The following is a 26858-nucleotide window of genomic DNA, read 5'->3' on the forward strand; positions in this document are numbered from 1 at the left end:
CGGGGGCCGTCTCGCTGAGGGCTCGATAAGAGACCGTCCGGGCCGAATACATTATAGATCTGCTGCAGAGAAAATAATAAAAAACGAGAGGACACAGCGTTTGCCACGCGCGCGTCAATCACCTGGACGACGACGACGTGGGGCCCCGGACTGGCCAGCGGTGCGACCGTATCGAGAAAGTGTCCGAGGAAGATTCAGCTAAAAAAAAAAAAACGCTTTCTGCGATTTTGTCCGTAGCCGATTGAGACAAAGCGCTGGCGAGCTGCCCCAGCCTCACACGTTCGCTTGGCGAGCAAAACAAACGTCAAGATAAACAAACACAAAAGACGTCAACAGGAAGAAGGAGCGCTGGCACACGTCGTCTCTCAAGGCAAACACTGTAAATCACGAGCGGCCCGCACGTCAGGGCCCTGTCCGCGGGATTTGCAAAGCCCTTCATCATACTTACAGTCTCAAAGGGCTTCACGGCCCCGCATTACACTGCACCCCCTGAACCCTCAGGCTGAAGGGCCCAGGGAAGGACGGCCGCCGACCCAGAGGGGAGAACCCCTGAGAAGGAGCCCAGAGAGGAGGCCACCTTCAGGGGACGCAGACGGAGAGTCGGAGGAGCCACGTCTGAAGAGCCGCGAGAGACGCTCAGGCCCGCCATGTCGCTGGGACTTGTGAAACACAAGGGTGGTAGAAAGACCCGGGCAGCCAGTTGTTGTGTTTTAAACGGTGAAGAAGGGCCAAGATGGCGGCCTGGGCTGTGCGTCACACCTCTCATACCAATGGGGGGGGGGGGGGGGGGGGGAGCAGGGAAACACACCCCGCGCCTGACGGAGAAACCAGTGCTTGTTTAAAGATGTCAGCGTGGGCTCCCAGGAGACCGCCGCGCTGATTTGTTGAATAATTCTGACCCTGCGCCTCACAGGGGGGGTGGAGGGGGGGGCACTGGGAACCCAGCGCTGGATCTGCAGGGTTTACTGGTTCAGCGCCTCGTTCCTGCTGCCGTTCCACACAGCGCGCCCAGACGGATGCGAGACGGTGATCGCCTCGTGATTAACGAGGGTGTTGATATTAACGAGGTTGTGAATTACGACCCACAAGCGCGGGGAAGACCCGTCGCCTTGCAGTGAGTGTCAACGCCGTTGTGTTTGTTCAACCTTTGATGTATTGTGTGGTACTTGTGCGATGCCACTTATTGTAAGTCGCTTTGGATGAAAGCTAAATGCAAACGATGCTCTGCCTGGATGGACGGACACAGTCGTATAAAACCTGATTCTCTTCCTGCTCTAGGAAGAAGGTCCAGGACCCGTTTGGGTCATTCAGAGTCGATTCTGCCCTGTGTGAGCAGAGTGACAGTTTATTCTATATTCCAGCTGAGCGGCGAGCTGTAGCAGAAGATATCCCTTTCCGTCAGAGCGGTCAAACTCATACATATTGATGTTCAATATTCCATGTTGGCTTTGGAGATAAAACCCTGTGATTACACTGAGTATATGTCGAGTGGGAATGTCAGAAAAAGTCTGAAATATTGTTTCTTAGAAAGTCATCTCCAGTGAATAAAGGTATGTTACGATGATGATTATGATTATGACACACGTCAGTATTATTTTTATGCCTGTTCCTTTTTTTTTTAACTAACAGCACACCATCTATTTTTTCCTTATCGTTCGGTAACGGAAAACAACCAAGTTCCCCCAGACAGCCCCAGATCAGAGTAGGGTGGCCCCGGTGAGTCCTGGCCCGACCTGTACACGCTGCAGCAGGTTGTCCGTGGCGGAGAGGTGGGTGAGCCCCCTCAGAACGCCCAGGTCCCAGACATCGTCCACGGCGTTCTGGCTGATGTTCAGGACACAGAGCGAATCCTGGGGACACGTCAAGACTCTACGTTACAGAGCGCCATGCATTTATATCTATATCTATATCTATGTATTAGGCAAGGAAAGGGAAGTCTGGGGCCCCCTGCTTGAGCTGCTCCCCCCGCGACCTGACCCCGGATAAGCGGATGAAGATGAGATGATGATGAGATGAGATATATTAGGCAAGTGCAAAGGGCCCGACTAATAAGAGGGTTTATCTTGGACGAACTATAAAGTGAAATCGCTCTGTAATCCCTGTTGGCAGCTATTTGATTGCGGAAAAATGCTTGCACATACACCGTATTGAAGTAATATTGTCAACTATGAAAACTGACACTGATTAATTACAAAAATGAAGAGATTTTCACAAAGTGAGACAATATGAGTTAATCATTCCATTATTTCCTATTTTCTCGCTGCTTGATCATCATGACACAATGATTTCAAAACATTCCAGTCTAAAAAAAAGATTACTCAGAATCATTGGAAGATACAATCATTTTAACATTACAATGCACGTGTATATTTAAACGATTGTGATTTATTGAATGTATTTTAAGTACACAAATTTAAAAAAATTAAATAAAGCATAGTTGCTAGTATGTACAGCTCAAAACACGTCCAGCGCAGAGAGGCAGTGCTGCAACACTGAGACACGAGGCAGTGGCGCGGGGCAGTGAATGGGACCGCGCTGCTGGAGCCTCTATCGAGTGCGTGCAGGACAGTGGTCTGAAGGGCTCTGAAGCGAGGCAGCGCTACAAGGCAGGGCTGGGTGGCTCCTTCCCAAACCTGAATCTCGATACGGCTGATGATGCATAAGCATTTTCTTGAGGGGGGGGGGGGGGGGGGTTCAAACTCCCATAATGGTGCATTTATAAAAAGCTGGAACTCTTTACATTTGCCCAGCAATTTCTTTAATTATCCAAATAAACAAGAAGCCCAAGCCGCTTGGTTTGTTGACCCACGCGGGCGCCGGAGCGAGGCACACGGACCTCCCCGATTGGTCGGAGCGGTGAAGGGGGGGGGGGGGGGGGGGGGGGGCACAGTGCGCTCTTTGACATCACCGGCCCCGAACAAAACGCCGCTTTCTGCGCGGTCGCTCAGGCCTGAGGAACACTGCATTCTTTTTTTTTTGCGTGCGGTGGATGTGACACACACATGCGCGCGCTCGCGAGCGTATGCACACACTTTGCCCCCCCCCCCCCCCCCCCCCTCCCCCCGGGAGCAGGATCAACCCCCCCAGCGTCCTCAGACTGCTGGGGGCCACCTCCAGCCAGACCCAACCCCTCCCTGAGTGTTTAGGGATCTGTTAAAGGACGAGGGGCGCGGGGACACACCCCCCACCCCCCCCCCAGGGGGTCTGACGGGGGCGTCTCCAGCGCTGGCGGGGTGGACGACGTATGACTCGGTGGTGGGCGGGAGGTCGGCCATCTTGTGTTGGCCGACCTCTCACACCAGCCTCCTAACAGCTGCCGTGGTGGATGCAGCTGGGGGTGTGGGTGGGGGTGTGTGTGGGGGTGGGTCTTACTGCCAGGCAGAGCAGGGTCCGGGGGTCCAGCAGCAGCTTCTCTCCGGGGGCCAGCCTCTGGTTCTCCACATGGAGCTCTTTCAGCTTCGTTAGACGCTCCAGACCCTCCACCACCGCGATGCAGTTACCCCCCAGATACCTGACTCACACACACACACGTTACATAAACACATATATAGGTTACACACACACTCACACACACAAGTTACACACACAGATTACACAAGTACAGGCTTCACACACACACACACACACACACACACAGGTTAAACCCCCGCCCACACACACGTTACACAAACACATATATAGAGGTTACACACACACACACACACACACACACACACACACACACACACACACACACACACAGATTACACATACACACAAGCACAGGCTTCACACACACACACACACACACACACACACACACACACACACACACACACACACACACACACACACACACACACACACACACACACACACAGTGCCTCACAGCTTGGCGAGGCACTCCAGTTGGCAGAGGTCCTCCATGTGGCCGATGCAGTTGTTCTGCAGGTAGAGGTGGGTGAGCCGGCAGGCGAAGCCCAGGTTGCTGATGCGCGAGATCTGGTTGTCGTACAGGTACAGCACCGTCAGGTTCCTGCACACGGACAGATCCTCCTGGGACAGCTCCAACAACAGACCCCGCCTTTTAGCACAAACATCAACAAAAGAGAGCAACGGTGAACCAAAAACGGGTGGGGGCTCCTTACGATGTCCACGATGCTCCTGTTGGAGAAGTTGAGGTGCGTGAGTCGGCGGAGGTAGTCCGGGAGGGAGCGGTCTCCCTTCTTGCGGATGTGGCTGCTGGACTTAGCGATCAGGTCCACGGTGAGTCGCACCATGGCGCCTAGCAGCGGGCTCTCTGTTCTCCGCGAACCCCCGCCGGGGTGACGACTGGGGGGCTGAGGGAGGGGTCAGCACAGATAAGGATGAGCCAAGACACACACCGGCTACACCAGGAGGGAAAGTAACACATCAAGGGATCCGTCGTACAATATCGGTTCAGAGGAAACAGCGATAGACGTTGGGCTCATGCAATCACACCACAGTATTTAAAAGGTTAGTTCCTTCTGACACATTAAGATTGATTAATCCTCGTCCATTTAGCGCAACGGGATAATTGATGAGGGCTGTTGTGGCTCCTCAGGGGTGAGAGGTTGTACGGCCCTTTAATTTGTTGTGGTCTGTCCCCCTTAGAGCCCTAAGTAGCAGCGAGTGGGCCCCCTGGGACGTGTTCATTAGCTTGACCTGGCATTGAGACCTCCGGACGGGGCATTGAGACCTCAGGACGCACCGTGTTGACAGCAGGACTTTTCTACACTTGATCTGGGGTCATTAGCTCGGGTTAGGAACTGAGATCGACACAGCTGGTGGACGACGCACTGGATGCTACTCGCCCACCTCAGTTCAGCTCTTCAACAGACTGGTTAAATGAAAATTGAATTAAAAAAACGTCAAATATACGATGGCTCTGATTCTGAGAGCCTCGTCCGCAACTCATTTGAACGAAAACTAGCAAACCGGAAAGTGTTCCTCACATATCTCACGCATCTCACACAACGTTAAGTTTTCAACACAAGAAGTACACTTTTACCTTAAATGGATGCCATGACGCAGTTCGGGTTTAAAATATACATAAAGAGGGTTCTTTTCAAAACCAACCGAGACGACACGCAGCACCACGACTCTGCTGATATGTTTATGGTGCTTCAATGGTCTCTATGGAAACCGCGGTGACCCAACGCACTTGGTCAGGTGACACGGAACTGGTTTAAATTGACTATTTAATTTATTATAATTAATTTATTATATTTAATTGACATGTTGGAATATTAATACTTAATGGTAAAAAATATATCGTTTTCTTTAAATTGCGAAAGAATATATTTCCGTTTAACAGAAACAAAGGAGTTGCTGACGCGTTAAGTCCAGAGGACTACACAGACAGTAGCAACAGGGCACTAATTCTAATATATATAATCCTCCCAATATTAAATGATGCTCAAAATGTCCCCAGGCAAAAAATAAAAACATATCCATAATCACAAAAACGAATAATACAATTATTACAACAACCAGTTCTAGTCTAACGGAATACACATCCAACACTGAACTGTCTCTCTCTATGTCGTTACTTAAAAATAAATAAAATGTAGGCCTACACGGAAAGGCAAAATAAAATATTAAACGATATCATATAATATCTATATGATAATATAATATATGTTACGTAGGATACGAACGGTTTTGATCGTTTTTGTAAAGTGTTATAAACATTACACTTTCAGGAATAATTTCCGAGCATGCATTCATGCCTTATCAGCAGTCACTGTGAGCATATTCCACTAGCTTTGCGTAAAGTAATGATCCTGTGGCCATCAGTTGTTGATGAGACAATCATAATTATAACATCGTGCCAATATTAAAATATTTAAGAATTTAATCGTTTTCAAATTAGAATATTTTCTTGGAAAGTGGGCCTCCAGACCCCCCGGTAGATTTCGTCCAACCCAGTGTTGACTCCATGGCTGCGGCCTTGACACACGGTAAAGAAACATGAGCCCAAACAAACATGAATATTCACAACACATAGATAGAGAGATGGATGGATGGGGCCCTTGCATTGTTATGGCAAGTTGAGACGGGCTTCCTGTCACTCAGGCGGAGCTGTTCAGAGATTTAGATCTTCTAAACGGCTCTGACCTGCACTGTCTGTGAAGGGTTGAAGCATTGAAGATTCATCCAGAGAGAACAAAGTTAACACAAGTTCGCATGATTAGGCCTTCTTCATCTATATACTCTTCTTTATATTAATAGATAGGCCTAAGTAGGCTACGCATGAACAAAACCAATGACTGTACCTAATATTAGCAGAGGCAAAAAATATAGTAGCCTATGTAGCCTATATAAATAGCCTAAATACAGTTTTTAATTAAAAAGTTGTGTTCCATATAGGCTTGCATCTTCAGGACATGCGTTCATTCCAAGTAGAGTTCATCAGATTTTAAAATAACCACTGAAATCTGAGCACGGCAATCACATACTCTGCATACTTATTCTGACGCTGAATGGAATACATTTACATATCTGGTAAAAAATAACAGCTGCTGTCAGTTCAGAACGTCAGCTCAAAGAATGCTAAATACAATTAGAATAATCTCATCCATTATACTTTTCTAAACTGTGAGGTTCGTTCAACACCCTGTGTGTGCTTTTTATCAGCGGCTTGAATAATGGTAAAAGAAAAACCATTACAGGAACGTGTGCCACAGAACATGATCATGACGCAAAGCAGACACCGACCGCTCCCTGTGGACCACTCTGCTCGGAAATAAATGACATAAAAAATAAACACATAAAGCCATTACAATACCAGCAGAAAAAAAACATAATCCAACGACGCACCGCCGTGCCAGGGGCAGCCATGCGTTTAAAAGAAGACAGACTCGGCGTGTGACGGCTGGGACGGTGACCAGACGCTCCGCCTGAATGGACCTCACTGTGCTCGGACCCCCGCTCCTGGGCTCCGTCACCCCGCCACGCCGCTGGGTGGGTCCGCGGGGCGGCCTGCATGCTGCCGCTGAGGACCCGGGCGGTGCCGCCGGGGACAGCCACCGGAGAGGGGACCCGGCCAACACGACGCAGCGGCGGACGGCGTGTTTATGTTTGAGGCGACGCAGAGTATCGCGTCGTTTGTTGTTCCATTATGTAATGCAATGACGACGGGTTTGGATGACAGGGCTGGAGTCCTACACGGGCGAAATGCACGGCGCAAAGGATCCTACTGAGAGGTTTAGGGTAGGAAAGACATGAGGATATTGTGTTTTGTATAGGACTAAAATGTGGGTCCCAGCCTGAAGGAATGATGGGCCAAGGCACCATAGTATACAATTTATTCTATAAAATAAAACTAAAAAGGAGAAGACATTTAGTTAAGGATACATTTGTAAATGTCGATATCTGACTCGGAATAGTACAGCACGTCCCATACCCCCAATTGATACATTTGATGATAAAGAGATCCCAAAGCACTTTTGTTATTCATTTTATTAATGCGCACGACCTTCATGCATTCTCGGCTCACACAACAATCTCAGCTAAAAAGGATAAGAGAGGACAAAATGAACTAGCTCAGTGACTCAACACACACACAGGCGGTCTGTGCGACGGTGGGGATTTGGCCTCCTGAGGAGGCTGAGAAGGAGCTCAGGTAGCAGACGTGTTGACCTGGTTGAAGAGCTTGTCCTTAATCACCTGGGACATCAGTCCGTGGATCGCCTCGATGGTCGTCTTGCAGCTGGAACCCAGGAGAAAGTGCCATTTTAACAACGGATTCAACAGACATTGGAGAGATCAACGTTGCAGTGAAAGTACTTCCATGTTGAAAAGAGGAAGAATAATAATGAACTGGTCCAACAACATCCAGTTGAGATGCTATTCCATTTTTTGTTCTGGTAAAATGAATAAACATTTGAGTAATTATTTAATTCGAAAAATGGTAAAACCGGGAACATTACATTCTTCATGATGGCAACATTAACAAAATATCCCAATATTATACTGTACTGTGCTCAATATAAAATGTGGAAAGCTTTAAAATGAGACAATAGAAGGCATCAACACATTTCAAAATGTGCCAACCTTTAAAATAATATCAGTGCTAGTGTGTTCATAAACAGTTTACAATTATAGCCTTTTCCTGGCTTATTAATAAACATTTATCCAAAGCTGTATCGACAGCGTGACATCCATCCCTAGCGTGGGAGGTGTCCGTGACTGGAGCCCGGGAGCCCGGGCCCCCAGTCCCGGGCCCCCGGTCCCCTGGCCCCCAGCGCGCCGTTGGGTACCTGTCTCGTGTGGCCTTGGCCAGCTTGTCCTCTGACTTGCGGTCGTGGGTGTCCAGGCCCAGCATGAAGCTGCCTCGGCCCAGCTGGGCCTCCGACTGCTCCAGCTTCTCAGACAGGTCGAACACCTGGCCCGTGGTGTATTCAGAGTTCTGGGGGTTGGAACGCACACACACAGAACACACACACGAATTAGAAAGATCAGAACAAAGCACAGCAAGCCATCCTTAGGGTAGAAGTCACACACTGATGAAAACACACTCCCACGCAGAGAGAAACACGCAGAGAGAAACACACACACACACACACACACACACACACACACACACACACACACACACACACACACACACACACACACACACACACACACACACACACACACACACACACACACACACACACACACACACACACACACACGGCTGTGATTTTTCTTCATCTATTTGTTTTGTCCGCCTTCAGGTTGACATGACTGCTACAGTTGGCAACAATTATAAGTCATTATGGGTTTGAAACGCCCATGTCACGGTGAAAAGAAAAGCAGAAGAAATAAGAGTTTGCTCATGGTGAGGCAACACGGCGGGCAATTAGGACACAAAGCCCGCCATCTGACTCGCGGTGACAGTGTAGTGACTGACAAAGCTCCCGGCCAATAGGGCGGGCTAACGTCTAGTCCATTCGTCTTCAGCCAGAATGCCAGGCGTCCAGTGTTTGGATAGGGCCCGCGCCTGAGGACACTGTTTGCTTAGGAGCTGGGGACAGAGCTGCCGAATGCACAATGGGGATTCACATGGACGGGCTTTCAGGCATTTAGAAAGTATTGGTTTGTTGGGCGGTGGGCGGGAGGCCAAGGGAGATGAGCCGTGCAGAACTGAGCATCTGTTTTGCTTGGGGTGGGGTCTCGCTTTCTCGTGTCAAAACCATTAAGAAGGAGCGCAATGTGACACACATTGGACCTGTCTATGGTACAACAACAGACCTGTCTGCGGTACACCAACAGACCTGTCTACGGTACACCAACAGACCTGTCTACGGTACACCAACAGACCTGTCTACGGTACACCAACAGACCTGTCTACGGTACAACAACAGACCTGTCTGCGGTACAACAACAGTCCTGTCTATGGTACACCAACAGACCTGTCTACGGTACAACAACAGACCTGTCTACGGTACGACAACAGACCTGTCTACGGTACACCAACAGACCTGTCTACGGTACGACAACAGACCTGTCTATGGTACACCAACAGACCTGTCTACGGTACGACAACAGACCGGTCTATGGTACGACAACAGTCCTGTCTACGGTACACCAACAGACCTGTCTGCGGTACAACAACAGACCTGTCTACGGTACACCAACAGACCTGTCTACGGTACGACAACAGTCCTGTCTATGGTACACCAACAGTCCTGTCTACGGTACAACAACAGACCTGTCTGCCGTACACCAACAGACCTGTCTACGGGAACACCAACAGACCTGTCTACGGGAACACCAACAGACCTGTCTACGGTACGACAACAGACCTGTCTACGGTACACCAACAGACCTGTCTACGGTACACCAACAGTCACAGCAGTCTATATAGAAATACAGCATGATAAAAAAAAAAAATATATTCGTAACTTGACGTACCGTGAGAAGACTGGAAGAGCTTAAGGTATTGACCCAGTATTTGTTCCATAAGAGCTCTAGAAGCTTTCTGTCCAGGGAGGACTTGAAATACGCCACTTCTAGGGCATAATACCTGAGAAAGGAAATAAACAGAAAATTAAAGTAATAAAAGAGAAGCATCACAAATATGAAATCGCACTGAAATCAACGAGAAAGACACACTATCAATCAATTATGCATAAAAAAAATAATATCAATAATGACCTTGAATATTGTGTGTTACACAAGGCGGTCGGACACTTACTGTTTACAGTGAACACCAAAGTCTTCTATCTTGTTTAAGGGAATTGTTTGGTATTCTGACGGTCCTTCATCTGGTGGCTTATAACCCTGGAAATCACAGATTTTAATTATTAGTTACGGTCATTTTTACAATTAATATTTTATCAAACGATAACCTAGGCTATCGCAACACAAAAATATATTGACGATGCATGAAATTTTAGTACTTTCAAATAGTCGTTTAAAATTGTACAAAAAAATCATCAAAGACACATAATGCAATACCGTAAACCCCATTTGAAGGAAAAGGCTCACGGTTAGCAACATTTATTAACACAGGAAAACCACCAAGCATTGAAAGGGCCCACGGCCGCTTCCTGTACCTTGGGGTAGGTGCGGAAGGCTCCGAGGTTGACTTTCCCTGCGGATATGGTGCGAGTGGGGTCGATCTGCGCGGACAGAGACACACGGGGCAGAGAACAGCCAGTCAGGGGTCAAAGCGTCCTCAGGGGACCAGCTGAACCTTAGAACCCCCCCCCCCCTGCCCCCTCCCACCAGCTCCCCTCTCCACTGGACCTGCCAGTGCGCTTCGAACACACACTTAATCCTGCCGTGCCCGTGGCACTCGGGCCCCGCTAAACCAATGAAATGTAAACAGCATATACAGTTACAGAAGGCCCACATTTGATTGTGTTCCTGCTAGCCTAAAGCCATACATCAACCATTCCTGATGGGAGGGACGAGGACCTGATTGCCTGCAGTACCACTAAACCGAGGCACGGCCAGACCGTTAACATTAATGCCGGCGGCAACAAACTCCCTGCCACCGGGAAGATACGTAATCCTTTTTTAAGCCGATGTGTGGATTATTAATGACGCCACATCAGATACAGCGAGTTGTTGGGCTTGAAAAGGAACAACACGGGAGTGTCCCTCCCTCCCCTTGCTGTCCCGCCCCTGCCGTCTCCCCCCCCCCCCCCCCCCCCCCCCCCCAGCACTGATCCTCACCACGACCGCAACGAAAGGCTCCTGGAACTGCTGATTCAGCATCTGCGTGCTGACGTCGATGCCCGACAGCCAGCAGCCGTAGCCAGGGTGGCTGTGGTACCAGCCGATGGCGTTCTCCAGCCGGCCCACCTGGGTCAGGGAACAGGAGGGGGCTCAAATATGATGTAATGGCGCACATGCATAACAGTGATATGGTGAACTTTGACGATACACATTTACAAAGCAAGTAGTGCAAAACATATTAATACGTAATATATATTTTATTTATTTATTTATCAGTCCAATATATTTTTATATTCATCCTTTTTATTTGTATTTTTAGATTTGTATTTTATTCCCTGAAGGTTTGCAGACACCTGCAGCATGATACTTTCTGTGCACCTTTGTACATATGGTGAATAAAGTTTTGAATCTGAATACAATATAATAAAAGGGGTTTCTGGGTGTGAACCCCAATGTCTGCAGTATGAGCGTGGGCACCCATAAGCAAGACGCCTAACCCCTACTTGAACATAAATGACCTGTGTACACTAAATCGCTGCTAAATCAACAGTGTGTGTGTGTGTGTGTGTGTCTGTGTGTGTGTTCGTGTGTGTGTGTGTGTGTGTGTGTGTGTGTGTGAACTTGTCTGTGTGCACACGTGTGTGCATGTGTGTTTGTGTGTGTGTGTTGCATGTGTGTGTGTGTGTGTGTGTGTGTGTGTGTGTGTGTGTGTGTGTGTGTGTGTGTGTGTGTTGCATGCGTGTGTGTGCGTAACGCCATACCTGCTTGGCGTTTTCAATGTAGGCGGCCATGTATTCATAGGCTGCGGCCTGGGCGTTAACCCGGGTCTCCGTTCCCTCCACAGGCAGGGCGAAGCTGTCCATGATGATCATGGTCTCCCCGTCCACCTTCCCCAGCATCAGGCCCATCACCTCCAGGTTCCCCCCGGACCGGGCGTGCATCACCATCTTCAGCAGCGCCAGAGCAGAGATCTTGCAGTACTTGAAGTAGTGATGACTGTGGAGGGAACAAACGTCATTGACATGGAAGAGTGACGTGCCGTCAGTGATCGTGCAGGGTAGTAGTGACTTTTAGATCTTGTTTTGTTGCTGCTATGTTGCTGTTGAGGAACCAAGCCTAAACATGTTACTCTTGTGCATTTATACAATAAGATGTAATAAAAGTAACTGATTCAGAATCTTATCCCAGCCTTTTATATGTGATTGTATCAGAATACCTGGGATTGTCATCGCAAGTTTCAATGATTTTGGACTAGCATACATCTGAGCTACCAAGCTACCAAGACAGCATCTACAACTAAACAACAATAACACATGTATCTGATAGGGTTCTGTCTGATAAACACACTGGATCATGAAGTTAAAGGTCTCTTCTCACTCTTTGGTCCAGGGCTTTGCAGCGAGGATCTCCTGCTGTTGTTTTTTGTCATATTTGTAGATCTCGTCGATACTCTGAACCTCCTGCATGCTGTTGGACATTTCCCATGTTTTCTGAGCCGTGCTGCCTCCTGCCATACTTGTAAACTAAGCGCACTGATGTTAAATGTTGAAATTAGATAACTATTTGCGATAGTTTAGGTCAAAACGCGCACAATATGTGATAGCATAACAACAGAGCTCACTAGCTAGCTACTGACTCAGGGGGCCGTGGAGGTGGAGGATACCATTATACGACGGATGTCAGCGGTGATATTTTTGTTCTGCTGCACTTTTCAAAGGTTATATTCGTCATATGTGAATGTTCAAAACCTTGAATGAGAAAATTCTATCCAGGACCAACACAGGACACATACACCAATTAACTCTAGATTAAAAAATAACCACGTATAAGGTCCCCCGGTAACCCCCCCCCCATATACAATATGGTGTAGTCTAAAGTGAAGCGGAGCTCAAGCAGCCAATGGGAGAACAGTGACACCTAGTGGAGAGAGTGAGGACAACGGGGTCGTCTTTAGCATTTTTGTATCAGTTCCATTCTAAAACTATAATAAACCAAATTATATAATCTTTTTAATGCAAAAATCAACATCCCTAACATCTAAATATGTTACGCCATTATGAACTAACATGTGTGTTAGTTCATACTGGTTACAATGTCTGTTAGAAGAGGATATATACCCTTAAATATGGTAAACAATACTAAAAACCACATCATATATCGTGTATTGTAAAAGGGGTTACATTTATCTATTATAAAAGTGTTGTTATTTCTATATAATTAAGTTTTGTGAACGTTTTTTTTATTCTCTCCTCGTGTTTCCGGTGTGGCACAACGGTTGCCCCTAGCAACACAAGATGCTTTGCCATGGTAACCAAAAGCGTTTGTTTCTTTCCCCTTTCCCAACCTCAGCGCACCAACCCTTTACCAATGCGAGTTAACATTATATCACCCGTTAAGGAGTTTTGACTAACACAACAGTTCTCATCTGGCTTCACAGCACCTGTTCTGTTGCCCATGGTCACCGTTTTAAGAAATGTGTTATTTATATAATATTATTTATAGTCCCGGTCGGCGGATTTATGAGGATGGCGATGAAGCACGATGCGGACGCAGATGATGATCCACCCTACATGGTGATCAAGGTACGAGACTTTAAGAACGCAGTTCAATCTGCTTGTTTTGTAAGTCATTTGTTATGAGATGATTTGACACGTGGATGTATGTTATAGACCAGAGACGACCACAGAGACCACAACTTTAGCAGATCCGAACCTCCTCAACACATATCTTCTGTCCCTGGCCGAGGTAGTTAAGTAATTTTTCTGTAATGTGCTAAGAAGTTAGGTGATAGAGTTAGGCTAAAGTACGCCGATGCGGTCCTCTGTTAAACAGGGGATATGTTTGGCATGGCTTTCCAACTGGGAGAGGAATACGAAAAGAAGAAGAAGAAACTTCAACAGGAGCTTCGGTTGGACTACAGGAGCTTTGTTTCCAAGGTAGGGGTGCGGTGAGCAACGGCTAGGGCTTGTATAAATGTAGTTTAAATTAATTCATATGACATAATATAAAACAAAAAATATAAAAACATATGATAATATAATAATATAATATAAAAATACAAATAAAAAATATATTTCCTGCTTTACTAATACCCCTTGTTGCCTTCCTACCCCTTTAAAAACATTGAAATTGTCGTATTTGTACTTTTAGAAAACAGACCTAAATTTGAATCATCCCTCCACTCAACCCGAAACCCTGTCCTTGCTCTTTGACGAGCGGAAGTCGGCTAAGGTGGGAGTCAGCCGCACCAAACAGTTCACTTCGGCGGGTGTGAATGTGTACACATTAGTCTTAGAGGGTGATATACTTAGCTCTTGGTTTCATGGCAACCACTGGTTATGTGCAGACGGTTTTCTTCTGTCTTGTATACCCTCCTACGTCATGAGGCGATGCAATTGGCACTCTTCTTAGTGTTGTTATTATATAATTATGGGTGGTGATGGTTGTTATTGCATAGTCATGACCGACTATAGTTGTTGATACGAGAGACCAGAGGGGATTGACTCATGGCTGTCTGTCACCAGGAGAAGCTGAGGGACGAGAGGAAGAAGGAGTACAACCTATTCCTCAAGGAGCAGGAAGGACTCAAATCGGGCGTCTCGAAGAGACAGTCCAGCCTCCCTTCTAAGGTAGGGGAAAACGACACTAACCCAACCACTGAAACAGGCCTATCAGAATCAGAATCAGATATACTTTTATCACATCTTATTGTACAAGAACACAAGAGCAACATTCTTAGGCTTGGTTCCTCAACAGTCACATAGCAGCAACGATACAAGATAAATAAAGATAAGTAAAAGTAAAAATACGTAAAAAAGATTGACCATGTAATGCTCGTGATGATTCGCGTGATGAGTCTGAACTCTCCCGGGCTCCTGTCCCTTCTCTAGTCGTCCCCATGGGGGCTCGACACGGACCCCTTGCCGCGGTCAGCGGGCGCGTCCCCCGTCCTGTTGCCCGACCACCACCAGCACTCTGACGACGGTTTCCACGACGACCCGCCTCCTCCGGCCAGGCGGGGGCGGTCCACGCCGCAGGAGGAGGACGGAGGCGGGCCGTATCCCAGACGACGGCGGCGGCAGTGGGAGGTGGGCCGTGAGGCGGGGGAGACCCCCGCGGTGGTGGTGCTGAGGGGCGGAGCCTATGAGAGGAGGAGACCCCCAAGGAGGAGGGGTAGGAGGAAGAGCCGGGCGGAGTACAGCTCCGAGGAGGAAGAGGAGGAGACGGCGAGCGGCGAGGAGGAGGAGCTGGAGTACGGCGGGAAGGAGTACGACCAGGGGACGGACGGAGGGCGCGGGGGGGCGGGGCGCCGGGAGGGGAGGAGGAAGGAGGACAGAGCAGACAGGTACGGTTCACCGCTCAGCTCCGTCTCTAGTCTCTGTCTCTGTCTCTAGTCCTGTCTCTGTCTCTGTCTCTAGTCCTGTCTCTGTCTCTAATGTCTGTCTCTGTCTCTAGTCCCTGTCTCTGTCTCTAGTGTCTGTCTCTGTCTCTGTCTCTGGTCCTGTCTCTGTCTCTGTCTCTGTCTCTAGTCCTGTCTCTGTCTCTGTCTCTAGTCCTTTCTCTGTCTCTGTCTCTGTCTCTGTCTCTGGCTCTGTCTCTGTCTCTGTCTCTGTCTCTGTCTCTAGTCCTGTCTCTGTCTCTGTCTCTGTCTCTGTCTCTAGTCCTGTCTCTGTCTCTGTCTAAGTCTCTGTCTATGTCTCTGTTTCTGTCTCTGTCTCTGTCTCTGTCTCTCTCTCTGTCTCTAGTCCTGTCTCTGTCTCTAGTCCTGTCTCTGTCTCTGTCTCTAGTGTCTGTTTCTAGTCTCTGTCTCTAATGTCTGTCTCTGTCTCTAGTCCTGTCTCGGTCTCTGTCTCTAGTCTCTACATTTACATTTACATTTAGGGCATTTAGCAGACGCTTTTATCCAAAGCGACTTACAATAAGTACATTTGTCATAAGAAGTGCATCAATATATCGCTGTCGGTACAGAAAGGATGTTCATAGAACCAAGTGTAAGTACCACAATCGCTAGGTCAATCAATTCCCCGTGTTACAGCCATGATAGCAGCTACTGCAGTTGCTACACAGTTAAGTGCTACAATACAATAAGTCTCTCTGTCTCTAGTCCAGTAGCACGGCTCCGGAAGAGCTCCCTGTTTTGATTACAGAGAGATTACTTCATTACGTTCACCCTTGATATCAATGAAGGGATTGGAATTGGTCCTTTAGGCTCGCTACTCATGTGTCATTGTCTCCCCCAGGCGTCAGAGGAGCAGGAAGGAGGACCACCTCGTCCCCCCCCATCAGGCCACCAGGGGGGGGGGCGTCCTGAAGCCCCGGTCAGCAACCTCCAGCATGAAGTAACGCCCCTCCGCCAGCACTGAGGACATCAGTGGGAGCGCACGCACACGCACATACACACACGCATACACGCACGCACGCACACGCACACACACATACACGCACGCACACGCACGCACGCACACATACACGCATGCACACACGTACACACACGCATACACGCACACGCATGCACACACACGCACGCACGTACACACACAAGCAGACATGTAAGCACGTACACACACGCACTCAAACATGTACGCACGCAAGCAGAAGCACACATACCCGCACGAAAAAGCACACACACGCACGCACACACACACACACACGCACACAGACCTACACACTCAGACCTACACACACACACACACACACACATACACACACAGTCACTATTAAAGAGGGAGTTTCAGTGCATAGACACAGAAGTCACATAAATCTTCCCTCATTGATCGCTGCTCCATCGAGCGGATCCAGGGAAACTATAATAACAAATGAACAACGCACAAACGTAGCCTCACTCCTGTAGTGACCCCTCCGCACTGTTACGCTTCTCTATCTGGGATCATATCAGTGGATCGCTTGTAGAACTATCCGCTCGTAAAAATGAATAATAAGAATTGGGCGTCGCCTTCGTTAGTTGGGGCGGAGCCAGGAGCTGGAGCGCTGCCAGATCTTACTCAGCTCCGTCCCGGCAGACACACTCAGGATGGACTGTGTTTAATCCCCCAGCCTTTATGGGGCTACATCACTGTGTGTGTGTGTGTGTGTGTGTGTGTGTGTGTGTGTGTGTGTGTGTGTGTGTGTGTGTGTGTGTGTGTGTGGTGGAGCAGGCCAGTGAGGGGTGGGGGTGATGTGGGTGAAGGGGTGTGTCTTTGAAAAGAAAAGCAATTGTTCTGCTAGCTCCACGGGCCGAGTCCGTTCTGTGTGCAGAGGCTCTGACCGTCTGGTGTTTGTGTGTGTGTCTGTGTTGTGTTTGTCTGTTGTGCTCTCTGCGTCACGGCGTAGTCGACCCGCTACCGACCCCTTGGCCATGATGACCACGGAGCGCGCGAGGTCCGCGGCACCCCGGCCCCGCGCCGAGGCGGTCGCCACCGGACTGGCGATTGGTCAGTCTCCTTTCACTTTGACACGCACGCGCGTGTGGCGTGCGGAACGGACGGACGCGCTTCCTGGCCTGGCGGTGAGTGGAAGGGTGACGCTGTGTTGTGACGGTCCGGCCACAGGGGCGGTGGAAGGGAGCGAGGTCGCTCAGATGAAGAAGGAGCGCTACCGCCTGGAGCTGCTGGAGCAGATGGCCGAGAAGCAGAGGAGCAAGAGGAGGTGAGTGGTGGAGCTCCGACGACAGAAGGACTCAGTGCTTCTGGTCCCGAGTTCAGGAGGATACTCTGGGATTCTCAAAGCTACTTTGTCTCTCTCTGCCTCTCTCTGTTTCTCTCTCTATCTCTCTGCCTCTCTCTCTCTCTCTCTCTCTGCCTCTCTCTGTTTCTCTCTCTCTCTCTCTGCCTCTCTCTGTTTCTCTCTCTATCTCTCTGCCTCTCTCTCTCTCTCTCTCTCTCTCTCTCTCTCTCTCTCTCTCTCTCTCTCTGTCTCTCTCTCTCTCTCTCTCTCTCTCTCTCTCTCTCTCTCTCTCTCTCTGCCTCTCTCTCTCTCTCTCTCTCTCTCTCTCTCTCTCTCTCTCTCTCTCTCTCTCTCTGCCTCTCTCTCTTTCTCTTTCTATCTTTCTGCCTCTCTCTCTCTCTCTCTCTCTCTCTCTCTCTCTCTCTCTCTCTCTCTCTCTCTCTCTCTCTCTCTCTCTCTCCCTCTCTCTCTCTCTCCCCCTCTCTCTCTGATGATATTTTCATGGCAAACCTGATGCACTCTGTCTCTCTTAGTATTTGTCTGCTTGTGGTCTTCCAGGGAGAAGGACCTGGACATGAGGTCGATCACCACTGGGGCTTCAGACCCTGAGAAGAAGGTACCACTCAGGCCTTCCACATCCGCTCACCTCATCAGTCTTTATATCTTTCATATCTTGTGTTGCATTCTGACTGGTTCATGTCGGGTTCCTAAATGTTCTTGTCCATTCTAATCCAGAATTTTAGTCTTATAATTAGGCCCAATCCCATTTCTACCCCTACCCCCTTCCCCTTACCCCTCGCCCTTGTTTTGAAGGGGTAAGGGGAAGGCATAAGAGGTAGAAATGGGATTGGGCCTAAGGCCCAATCCCATTTCTACCCCTTACCCCTTCAAAACGAGGGGGAGGGGTAAGGGGAAGGGGTAAGGGGTAAGGGGTAAGGGGTAGAAATGGGATTGGGCCTCAGTCTTTAATTCCTCTCTGTGGGTCGTGCTCTGACCGAAGTGCTGTGCTGTTCCTCTGTGACTCCTCCCCCCCCCCCCCCCCCCCCGTCCCCTCTCCCCCAGCCTGACCGCTTCGCCCAGCTTGGGTCCTCCACCCCCCGGTACGACGTCCTAGGACGGGGGCCTCCCCAGGGGGACCAGAGGGAGGCCCCGGGGGCCGAGGCCCCCCTGGAGAGGTGGCCCCCCCCGGGGAGGCCGCGGGTCGGCTTCTCCATCCCGGGGTCGGCGCCCGTCAGGGGGGTGGCGGGGCCGGGGGTGCTGGTTCCCCCGCTGCCCCCCTCCACCCAGGAGTTCCACCGGAGCATGTCCACCGCGCTGGGGGAGATGGCCGCCCCGAGGTGGGGCGTCTGGGGTGTTGGGGTCCCCCCTAGCCCCTAATGCTAACTAGAACCATCCATCTGCTACTGTCTAGCTTCTACTAGCTAGTTAGTACTAACTAGAACCATCCATCTGCTACTGTCTAGCTTCTACTAGCTAGTTAGTACTAACTAGAACCCTCCATCTGCTACTGTCTAGCTTCTTCTAGCTAGTTAGTACTAACTAGAACCCTCCATCTTCTACTGTCTAGCTTCTTCTAGCTAGTTAGTACTAACTAGAACCCTCTATCTTCTACTGTCTAGCTTATACTAGCTAGTTAATACTAACTAGAACCCTCCATCTGCTACTGTCTAGTTTCTACTAACTAGAACCATCCATCTGCTACTGTCTAGCTTCTACTAGCTAACTAGCACTAACTAGAACAATACGTCTAGTACAGTCTAGTTGCTACTAGCTAACTAGAACTAACCAGAACCATCCATCTGCTACTGCCGAGTTTCTACTAGTTAGCTAGTATTAACTAGAACCATCAATCTGCTACAGTCTAGGTTATACTAGCTAACTAGTACTACTAGAACCATCAATCTGCTACAGTCTAGTTTCTCCTAGCTAACTAGCACTAACCAGAACCATCCATCTGCTAGTCTAGTTTCTCCTAGCTAACTAGCACTCACCAGAACCATCCGTCTGCTACAGTCTAGCTTCTCCTAGCTAACTAGCACTCACCAGAACCATCCGTCTGCTAGTCTAGTTGAGCTGTGAGTGCGTCCAGCCTAGCGCTCGGTCTGCCTTGTGGTTTCAGACCGGTGGGCCTGCCCCCTCTGATACCGCCCGCTCTGACGGACTCCTACCGGACGCCCTACGACGAGGCCTACCGCTACTACGGAGCACGGGACCCCCTGGACCCCAACCTGCCCTACTGTCAGTACCTACTGCATACACAATCGAGACCCCCTGGACCCCAACCTCCTACTGTCACTACCTACTGCATACACAATCGAGACCCCCTGGACCCCAACCTCCTACTGTCACTACCTACTGCATACACAATCGAGACCCCCTGGACCCCAACCTCCTACTGTCACTACCTACTGCATACACAATCGAGACCCCCTGGACCCCAACCTCCTACTGTCACTACCTACTGCATACACAATCGAGACCCCCTGGACCCCAACATCCTACTGTCACTACCTACTGCATACACAATCGAGACCCCCTGGACCCCAACATCCTACTGTCACTACTTACTGCATACACAATCGAGACCCCCTGGACCCCAACCTCCTACTGTCACTACCTACTGCATACACAATCGAGACCCCCTGGACCCCAACCTCCTACTGTCACTACCTACTGCATACACAATCGAGACCCCCTGGACCCCAACCTCCTACTGTCACTACCTACTGCATACACAATCGAGACCCCCTGGACCCCAACCTCCTACGGTCACTACTTACTGCATACACAATCAAGACCCCCTGGACCCCAACCTCCTACTGTCACTACCTACTGCATACACAATCGAGACCCCCTGGACCCCAACCTCCTACTGTCACTACTTACTGCATACACAATCGAGACCCCCTGGACCCCAACCTCCTACTGTCACTACCTACTGCATACACAATCAAGACCCCCTGGACCCCAACCTCCTACTGTCACTACCTACTGCATACACAATCAAGACCCCCTGGACCCCAACCTCCTACTGTCACTACCTACTGCATACACAATCAAGACCCCCTGGACCCCAACCTCCTACTGACACTACCTACTGCATACACAATCAAGACCCCCTGGACCCCAACCTGCCCTACTGTCAGTACCTACTGCATACACAATCAAGACCCCCTGGACCCCAACCTCCTACTGTCACTACCTACTGCATACACAATCAAGACCCCCTGGACCCCAACCTCCTACTGTCACTACCTACTGCATACACAATCGAGACCCCCTGGACCCCAACCTCCTACTGTCACTACCTACTGCATACACAATCAAGCCATCTCATTTAAAGGGGACCTATTATGCTTTTTCGACTTCTATGACCTATAAACGTTGTTATAATGATTGATAGTCATGTATAACCATACACAAAAAACGATGTAGATTTTCGGGAAACTCTTCCTCTCATCTGGGCGCTTTCAGCATTCTCTGTCAACGCTCGGTTTCGTCCTTCTCCGCCCCCTCGCCCCCCTCCTGCCAACCCAACTCCGTTGTGCTTGGTTACCATCCTTGAAGCGCGCGCGCGGGCAGATTTGACCAGGCATATGGGGGCGCGGCGGGAGTGCCTCTACGTAGATGATTTCCCGGAAATGTGAAGAAGTGAATCGCAAACGTTGTCCCGAGTGTTTAGCGCTCTGCACAGCCACCCCAGACTGTCAGCAGGGAATACGTCGAAATGCATGTACGTCATTATTTGACACTTTAGTATGATTAAACATGACTATCAATCATTATAACAAAGTTTATAGGTCATAAAAGTCGAAAAAGCATAATAGGTCCCCTTTAAGGTCAAAGGCAGCTACGTCAGTGTGAACCCCGTTCTATGCACCTCGTTGTGGCGTCGGGTTTGAGGCGCTGAAAGCATTGATACGTGGAGGTGCACGGTCCGGCCTGGGGACTCGCACGCACCGAGAGGTTAACCCCATTGGCTCAACTCGGGAGCTGTGAGTTTGCATCACGGGTCGGACGCCCAATGGTCACAGCCTGTCCTGAGGCATTCTTGAGCCCAGTGTTTAGGTCGATAAAAGTGCACGCACGCACGCACGCACGCACGCACGCACGCACGCACGCACGCACGCACCCGCACACACACAACTATATTACCTGTACACTGTGTGGTCCTCTGTAGTCTATTGCCTCCTCGTCCCGTTCTTAGTTGCTGAAGTCGAGCTCTGCCCTGCTGGTTCTCTGATTCGGTGTGTCTTCCTCTCTCTCAGATAACCCTCATCATGGTGGGGGAGCTGGAGGAGGAGGAGGAGGGTACCAGCCTTTGGCCCCTGGCCCCCTAGGAGGGCCCCCCCCACTGGGGCCACCCCGCCCCCCTGGGTTGGTGTCCCGAGTCATACACATATGATTACACATCACTTATACACTACGGCCAATGTTTCAGTGATAAGTGGTGCTTTGGTTAGTTTGGTTTATATTAGCTGAGGGTGAGTTAAGTTGTGTTGAGGGTTAGTTTAGTTGATGTTAGGTGAGGGCTACTTTAGTTTAGGGTTACTTTTGTTAAGGTTTAGTTAGGGCTAGTTGAGCGTTGTTTAGGGTTAGTTTTGTTCAGTTCTGGTTTAAGTTTGGTTTCGTCTAATATTCTGTTAGTATTCCCTCGTGCAGTATGTATTATTTTGGTCCATGTGCATTTCAGTTATTCTCTGTGCCAGCAGGGGGCAGTCACGCTAAACCCTGAGTTCACCCTCCCGGTAAACCCTGTGTCCTCCTTCCTCTCCTCTCCTCCCCTCTCCTCCTCTCCTCCCCTCTCCTCCTCCCCTCCCCTCTCCCCTCCCCTCCTCTCCTCCCCTCCCCTCCTCTCCCCCCCTCCCCCCCTCCCCTCCCCCCCTCCCCTCTCCTCCCCTCCCCTCTCCTCCCCTTCCCCCTCTCCCCTCCTCCCCTCCCCCCTCTCCCCTCCTCCCCTCCCCTCCCCTCCCCTCTCCTCCCCCCCCCCCCCAGCGGTCAGCAGGCCGCCGTGTCCCTTGCCGTCCTGGGAGTGATGCCAGAGGAGAGGTCGGGTCAGACCAAAGCCAGCGCCATGAGCTACGGGGAGGCCCTCAAACAGCAGGTAGCCCCCCTCAACCCCCCCCCTCACACTAGGGCGTCGCCTTGAGACGCCCCGCCCCCCTTCATCAGAACAGGATGCAGCATGTTCGTCTCCCCCATTGCATTAGAACGCATTGCATTGCATTATGAGTTTGGGAATATTATTATCAAGGTGATGATTATGAATGTTTAACCGGTGGTTTAGGGGTTAATTAGGGTGCGTGGGTGGACTGTTGCCAGGCAACACTAATATTTTCCTGCACCCTGACTGTTTATTTTATATTATCTGGATGGTCCCGTTTATTGTGCAACCGGTGAAATTAGAGGCTCTTAACAGCCTGCGAATGTTAACGTACACTAGTTAACGGTTATCAGAGAGTGATTCAAGCATGGATACAAGTCTCAGTTCTGTGATACTCTAGCCAGGCTATTGCCATATGGAGGTAGATTTGTGTCTTTATTATGCAATCAAAAATAATAGGTTTGAGAGCAAAACTTTCCACACTGCAATCAAAAAATAGGTTTGAGAGCAAAACTTTCCACACTGCAATCAAAAAATAGATTTGAGAGCAAAACTATCGACACTGCAATCAAAAAATGTTTTATTGCAAGATAAATTAATGTGATAAAAAAAATATTAATGGGAATCCAAAAGTTTTGTTTGCAAACCCAAAAGTTTTGTTTGCAAATCCAAAAGTTTTGTTTGCGAATCCAAAAGTTTTGTTTGCGAATCAAAAAGCTTTACTTGCGAATCCTAAAGTTTTGCTTGCGAATCCAAAAGCTTTGCTTGCTGTTGAGCTGAATCTCGTGGGCGGGACCTACGCCGAAAGATGTAAGACACGTCTCTATTGGCCAGTCTCGATCGGAGTGACAGCTTGGCAACATCCACAGTTAGTAACGAGAGAGGGAGTTCTATTTCATGTAGGCTACGCCGTCTAGGCTTCGCCTTATGGGCTTGTCCCGTGCGCGCGCTTGCGCGCCCTGAAAATCCCGTAGGCCTCCCTGTCAGCCGACAAGGAGACCACGGCAGAGGAGAGCAGGGCGATGTTGTTGACCGCCGCCGCGGATTGAGAGGCACAAACGAACGCCCTGTCCGTCAGGCCGACAATCTACTTCTGGAGGCGGTCGGGGGGCAGCGGCTTTTCGGATGTTGCCAAGCTGTCACTCCGATCGAGACTGGCCAATAGAGACGTGTCTTACATCTTTCGGCGTAGGTCCCGCCCACGAGATTCAGCTCAACAGCAAGCAAAGCTTTTGGATTCGCAAGCAAAACTTTAGGATTCGCAAACAAAGCTTTTTGAATCGCAAACAAAACTTTTGGATTCGCAAACAAAACTTTTGGATTTGCAAACAAAACTTTTGGGTTTGCAAACAAAACTTTTGGATTCCCATTAATATTTTTTTTATCACATTAATTTATCTTGCAATAAAACATTTTTTGATTGCAGTGTCGATAGTTTTGCTCTCAAATCTATTTTTTGATTGCAGTGTGGAAAGTTTTGCTCTCAAACCTATTATTTTTGATTGCATAATAAAGACACAAATCTACCTCCATATTGCCAGACCAAGCTCAATCGTAGATTGAGAAAATAACGAAAATAACGAATAAAGAAAATAACGTCACCTTCCCCAGACCAAGCTCAATCTACGATTGAGCTTGGTCTGGGGAAGCTGACGTTATTTTCTTCAGCACCAGAGGCGTGATCAACGGGCCTAGTCTAACTGACTCTGTACGCGATTGTCTGCTTGCCGGCGCTTCCCTGTCGTCATTGTGTTAAACCAGCGAATAGCGCGCCAAAGGAAAAAGCCAGCCTGCTGATTGGCTCCCGCAAAAACGTAATCGGAAGCAGAAAGAAATGTATTGCTGTTCTCCGGACCCTTGTGCGGGGCGAACTCACATCGCCGGCAGAATGGGCGGGGGCTACCCAGGCTAGGGATGCTCTACATCACGGGCGGCATGTGGCTCAGGAGGTATAGCGCACCGGTAACCGGAAGGTTGCTAGTTCAATCCCCGGCTCTGGAGTGTCGAGGCGTCCCTGTGCTTTGGGTGGCCACTGGTTAGAAAAGCGCTGCACAAATGCAGCCCATTTACCATTCATATCGTCTCATGGTACGTTTTCCCGTTCAATCAGAGAGCTCGGTCTGGACTCACTGTCGTACGAACCGCCGTCATTTCCTCCAGGTGTGAGTGCGATTAGCCCGACAAGCCGTTTTGAAAATCTGCCCCTGATGACATCACGAGTGGGCGTGTCCAACTAGATGTGTGCCGGAAAATCTGCCCCCTGTTATGTCATAACAGGGGGCAGATTTTCAAAAAGGGCTTGTAACGGCTAATCACACACACACACCTGATGGCAGGTCACGGGACCTTTAAACGATTCTTCTCCACGCTGTGTCCGTCTCCTAGATCCAGGAGATCCGGGAGGGCAAGACGAGAGACCGCGAGGAGGCGGAGCGTTACCACGCCAAGCTCGAGGAGGAGATGAGGGCCTACGAGCCCTGGGGCCGAGGGGGGGCCGGGGCCCCCATCAGGGACAAGGGGGGGAACCTCATCAGTACGTTGGTTCCCCCGCCCCCGAACGACGCCCTTCCCCAAGGGCTTGACGTGCTTCATCGTCTCTCAGCTCGTCTACTTTGACGTTGACGTTGTCTCTTCTCCCCCGCCCCAGGTGACCTGAAGAAAATGCACAAAACCAATGAGAACGCTTACATCAACTCAGGGGGCGGGGCCAGGACGGAGGGGGCGGTGCCCTCCCCACAAGCCGCCTTCCCTCAGGACAATGACGTCCCTCACAACCAATCACAGCACCAGACAGCAGGTAGGGACCAATCCCTGGTCGCGTGGGCGTAGCCTAGTGAGGTCTCAGAACTAGAACCACACGATGACGCGTGAATCCTTGATCGTTGACGTCACGTCGGGGACTGATTGCTGATTGGCTCCCGGGGGGGGGGCAGGGGTCACACCGCGAGAGGGGGCGCCCCACTTCGCCCGCAACAAGGTGTTCCCCGACGAGCCGCGCCCCCACAGGCTGCTGGAGCAGAAGGACTACCTCCACTGCCTGGAGCTGCAGGTACGAGCCCGGCCCAGCCAATAGGGGGACAGCGTCTCATGACATCACGCAAGGAGAGAGACCACGCCTCTGGCAACACCTGTGGGCCTGTGTGTGTGTGTGTGTGTCTGTGTCTGACTGTGTGTGTGCGTGTGTGCGTGCGAGTGTGCGTGTGTGAGTGTGTGTAAGAGTGTTTGTGAGTGTGTGTGTGTGTGCGCGTGTGCGTGTGCGTGTGTGTGGGTGTGTGCGGGCGTCTGTGTGTGTGACTGTGTGTGTGTGTGTTAGTGTGAGTGTGTGTGCGTGTGTGTGTGCATGTGTGAGTATGCCTGAGTGAGTGTGCGTTTGTCTGTTTGTGTGGGTGTGTGCCTGTGTGTGTCTGTGTGTGTGCGTCTGTGTGTCTGTGCGTGTGTGTTTTCCTTCCTCTGTCCTGGCTGACGTTCTGTGTGTGTGCAGAGTATTCATGCCTCGTGTGTTTATCATTCCGGACTCCTCTGGCAGTCTGAGGCCCCCGGGAACATGGCCGCCCTACAAGCTGCCGCTGTGTGTCTGTTTGGTGTTTGTTTTCCCAAACGGCAGATGGAGGAGAAGAAGAGGAAGCAGGAGGAGGAGCGGGAGGAGGCGAGGAAGGAGGAGGAGCGCCTGGAGCACCGCATGAAGGAGGAGCAGGCCCTCATGAAGAGGGAGTTCCAGCAGGAGCAGGAGAAGAAGAGGAGGCAGAGGCTGGAGGTGGGGGGGGGGGGGGGGGGGGGGGGGGTCGTGTGTGTGTCTCGGGGCCCAACACACAGTGGGGGTCCACGTCAACTTGACAGGCGACAACGGAGATGATATCCCTCCCCTCTCTCTCCCCCTCCTTTCATCTGTCCCCCTCTGCCTTACCCCATCTCT

General features: G+C 50.1%; 4 protein-coding genes across 6 annotated transcripts in view; 2 read left to right on the top strand and 2 right to left on the bottom strand.

Moving 5' to 3' along the window:
• The window catches only part of ppp1r42 (protein phosphatase 1, regulatory subunit 42), a 9879-nt gene extending 4727 nt beyond the window's left edge, over positions 1 to 5152 (bottom strand). Inside the window, exons 1-5 of one of the 3 annotated variants that reach the window (XM_030349789.1) lie at positions 5012 to 5152; positions 4128 to 4319; positions 3869 to 3981; positions 3373 to 3511; positions 1734 to 1850 (exon numbers count right to left, since the gene is read on the bottom strand). In XM_030349789.1, the coding sequence (XP_030205649.1) occupies positions 1734 to 1850; positions 3373 to 3511; positions 3869 to 3981; positions 4128 to 4259 (501 nt within the window). In that variant the 5' untranslated portion in view covers positions 4260 to 4319; positions 5012 to 5152. Of the gene's footprint in view, positions 1 to 1733; positions 1851 to 3372; positions 3512 to 3868; positions 4045 to 4127; positions 4320 to 5011 lie in introns of all 3 variants that reach the window. The other 2 variants (XM_030349787.1, XM_030349788.1) reach the window with 2 other exon arrangements.
• A 2294-nt stretch (positions 5153 to 7446) lies between these two features.
• Positions 7447 to 12860, bottom strand: cops5 (COP9 signalosome subunit 5). Its single transcript, XM_030349790.1, has 8 exons — positions 12556 to 12860; positions 11940 to 12174; positions 11176 to 11304; positions 10551 to 10616; positions 10190 to 10275; positions 9907 to 10018; positions 8265 to 8413; positions 7447 to 7714 (listed from the first exon to the last, which is right to left on the bottom strand). Exons 1-8 carry the CDS (start codon positions 12690 to 12692, stop codon positions 7624 to 7626), a joined length of 1005 nt encoding a protein of 334 aa, XP_030205650.1. The 5' UTR covers positions 12693 to 12860; the 3' UTR covers positions 7447 to 7623.
• Positions 12861 to 13514: 654 nt separating this feature from the next.
• On the top strand, positions 13515 to 22181 carry LOC115537700 (centrosome and spindle pole-associated protein 1-like). The gene is made up of 13 exons (XM_030349745.1): positions 13515 to 13760; positions 13848 to 13923; positions 14011 to 14114; positions 14329 to 14409; positions 14703 to 14807; positions 15069 to 15523; positions 16419 to 16517; positions 17509 to 17609; positions 17727 to 17823; positions 18400 to 18457; positions 18904 to 19178; positions 19961 to 20132; positions 22110 to 22181. Exons 1-13 carry the CDS (start codon positions 13698 to 13700, stop codon positions 22179 to 22181), a joined length of 1758 nt encoding a protein of 585 aa, XP_030205605.1. The 5' UTR covers positions 13515 to 13697.
• A 652-nt stretch (positions 22182 to 22833) lies between these two features.
• Positions 22834 to 26699, top strand: LOC115537725 (centrosome and spindle pole-associated protein 1; the record flags this gene model as incomplete). The annotated part of the gene is given in 5 exon segments (XM_030349775.1): positions 22834 to 22945; positions 25331 to 25478; positions 25593 to 25742; positions 25879 to 25994; positions 26550 to 26699. Coding segments are annotated over 5 exon segments (633 nt in total), but the record flags the coding sequence as incomplete, so codon positions are not given.
• Positions 26700 to 26858: the final 159 nt, after the last annotated feature.

This window comes from Gadus morhua, chromosome 23 (genome assembly GCF_902167405.1).
Source record: "Gadus morhua chromosome 23, gadMor3.0, whole genome shotgun sequence".
In the NCBI taxonomy this organism is placed as follows: domain Eukaryota; kingdom Metazoa; phylum Chordata; class Actinopteri; order Gadiformes; family Gadidae; genus Gadus; species Gadus morhua.

Bases quoted from the DNA above. Each gene is read 5' to 3' on its own strand.
- LOC115537700 (XM_030349745.1), top strand. From the start codon at position 13,698: ATGAGGATGGCGATGAAGCACGATGCGGACGCAGATGATGATCCACCC. The intron at 17,610-17,726 runs GTCAGTCTCCTT...GTCCGGCCACAG, and splicing joins CGCCACCGGACTGGCGATTG to GGGCGGTGGAAGGGAGCGAG. The intron at 19,179-19,960 runs GTGGGGCGTCTG...TTGTGGTTTCAG, and splicing joins GGGGAGATGGCCGCCCCGAG to ACCGGTGGGCCTGCCCCCTC.
- cops5 (XM_030349790.1), bottom strand. From the start codon at position 12,692: ATGGCAGGAGGCAGCACGGCTCAGAAAACATGGGAAATGTCCAACAGC. The intron at 12,175-12,555 runs GTGAGAAGAGAC...TTCCCTCCACAG, and splicing joins GCAAAGCCCTGGACCAAAGA to TCATCACTACTTCAAGTACT. The intron at 10,019-10,189 runs GTAAGTGTCCGA...TTCCTTTCTCAG, and splicing joins TTTGGTGTTCACTGTAAACA to GTATTATGCCCTAGAAGTGG.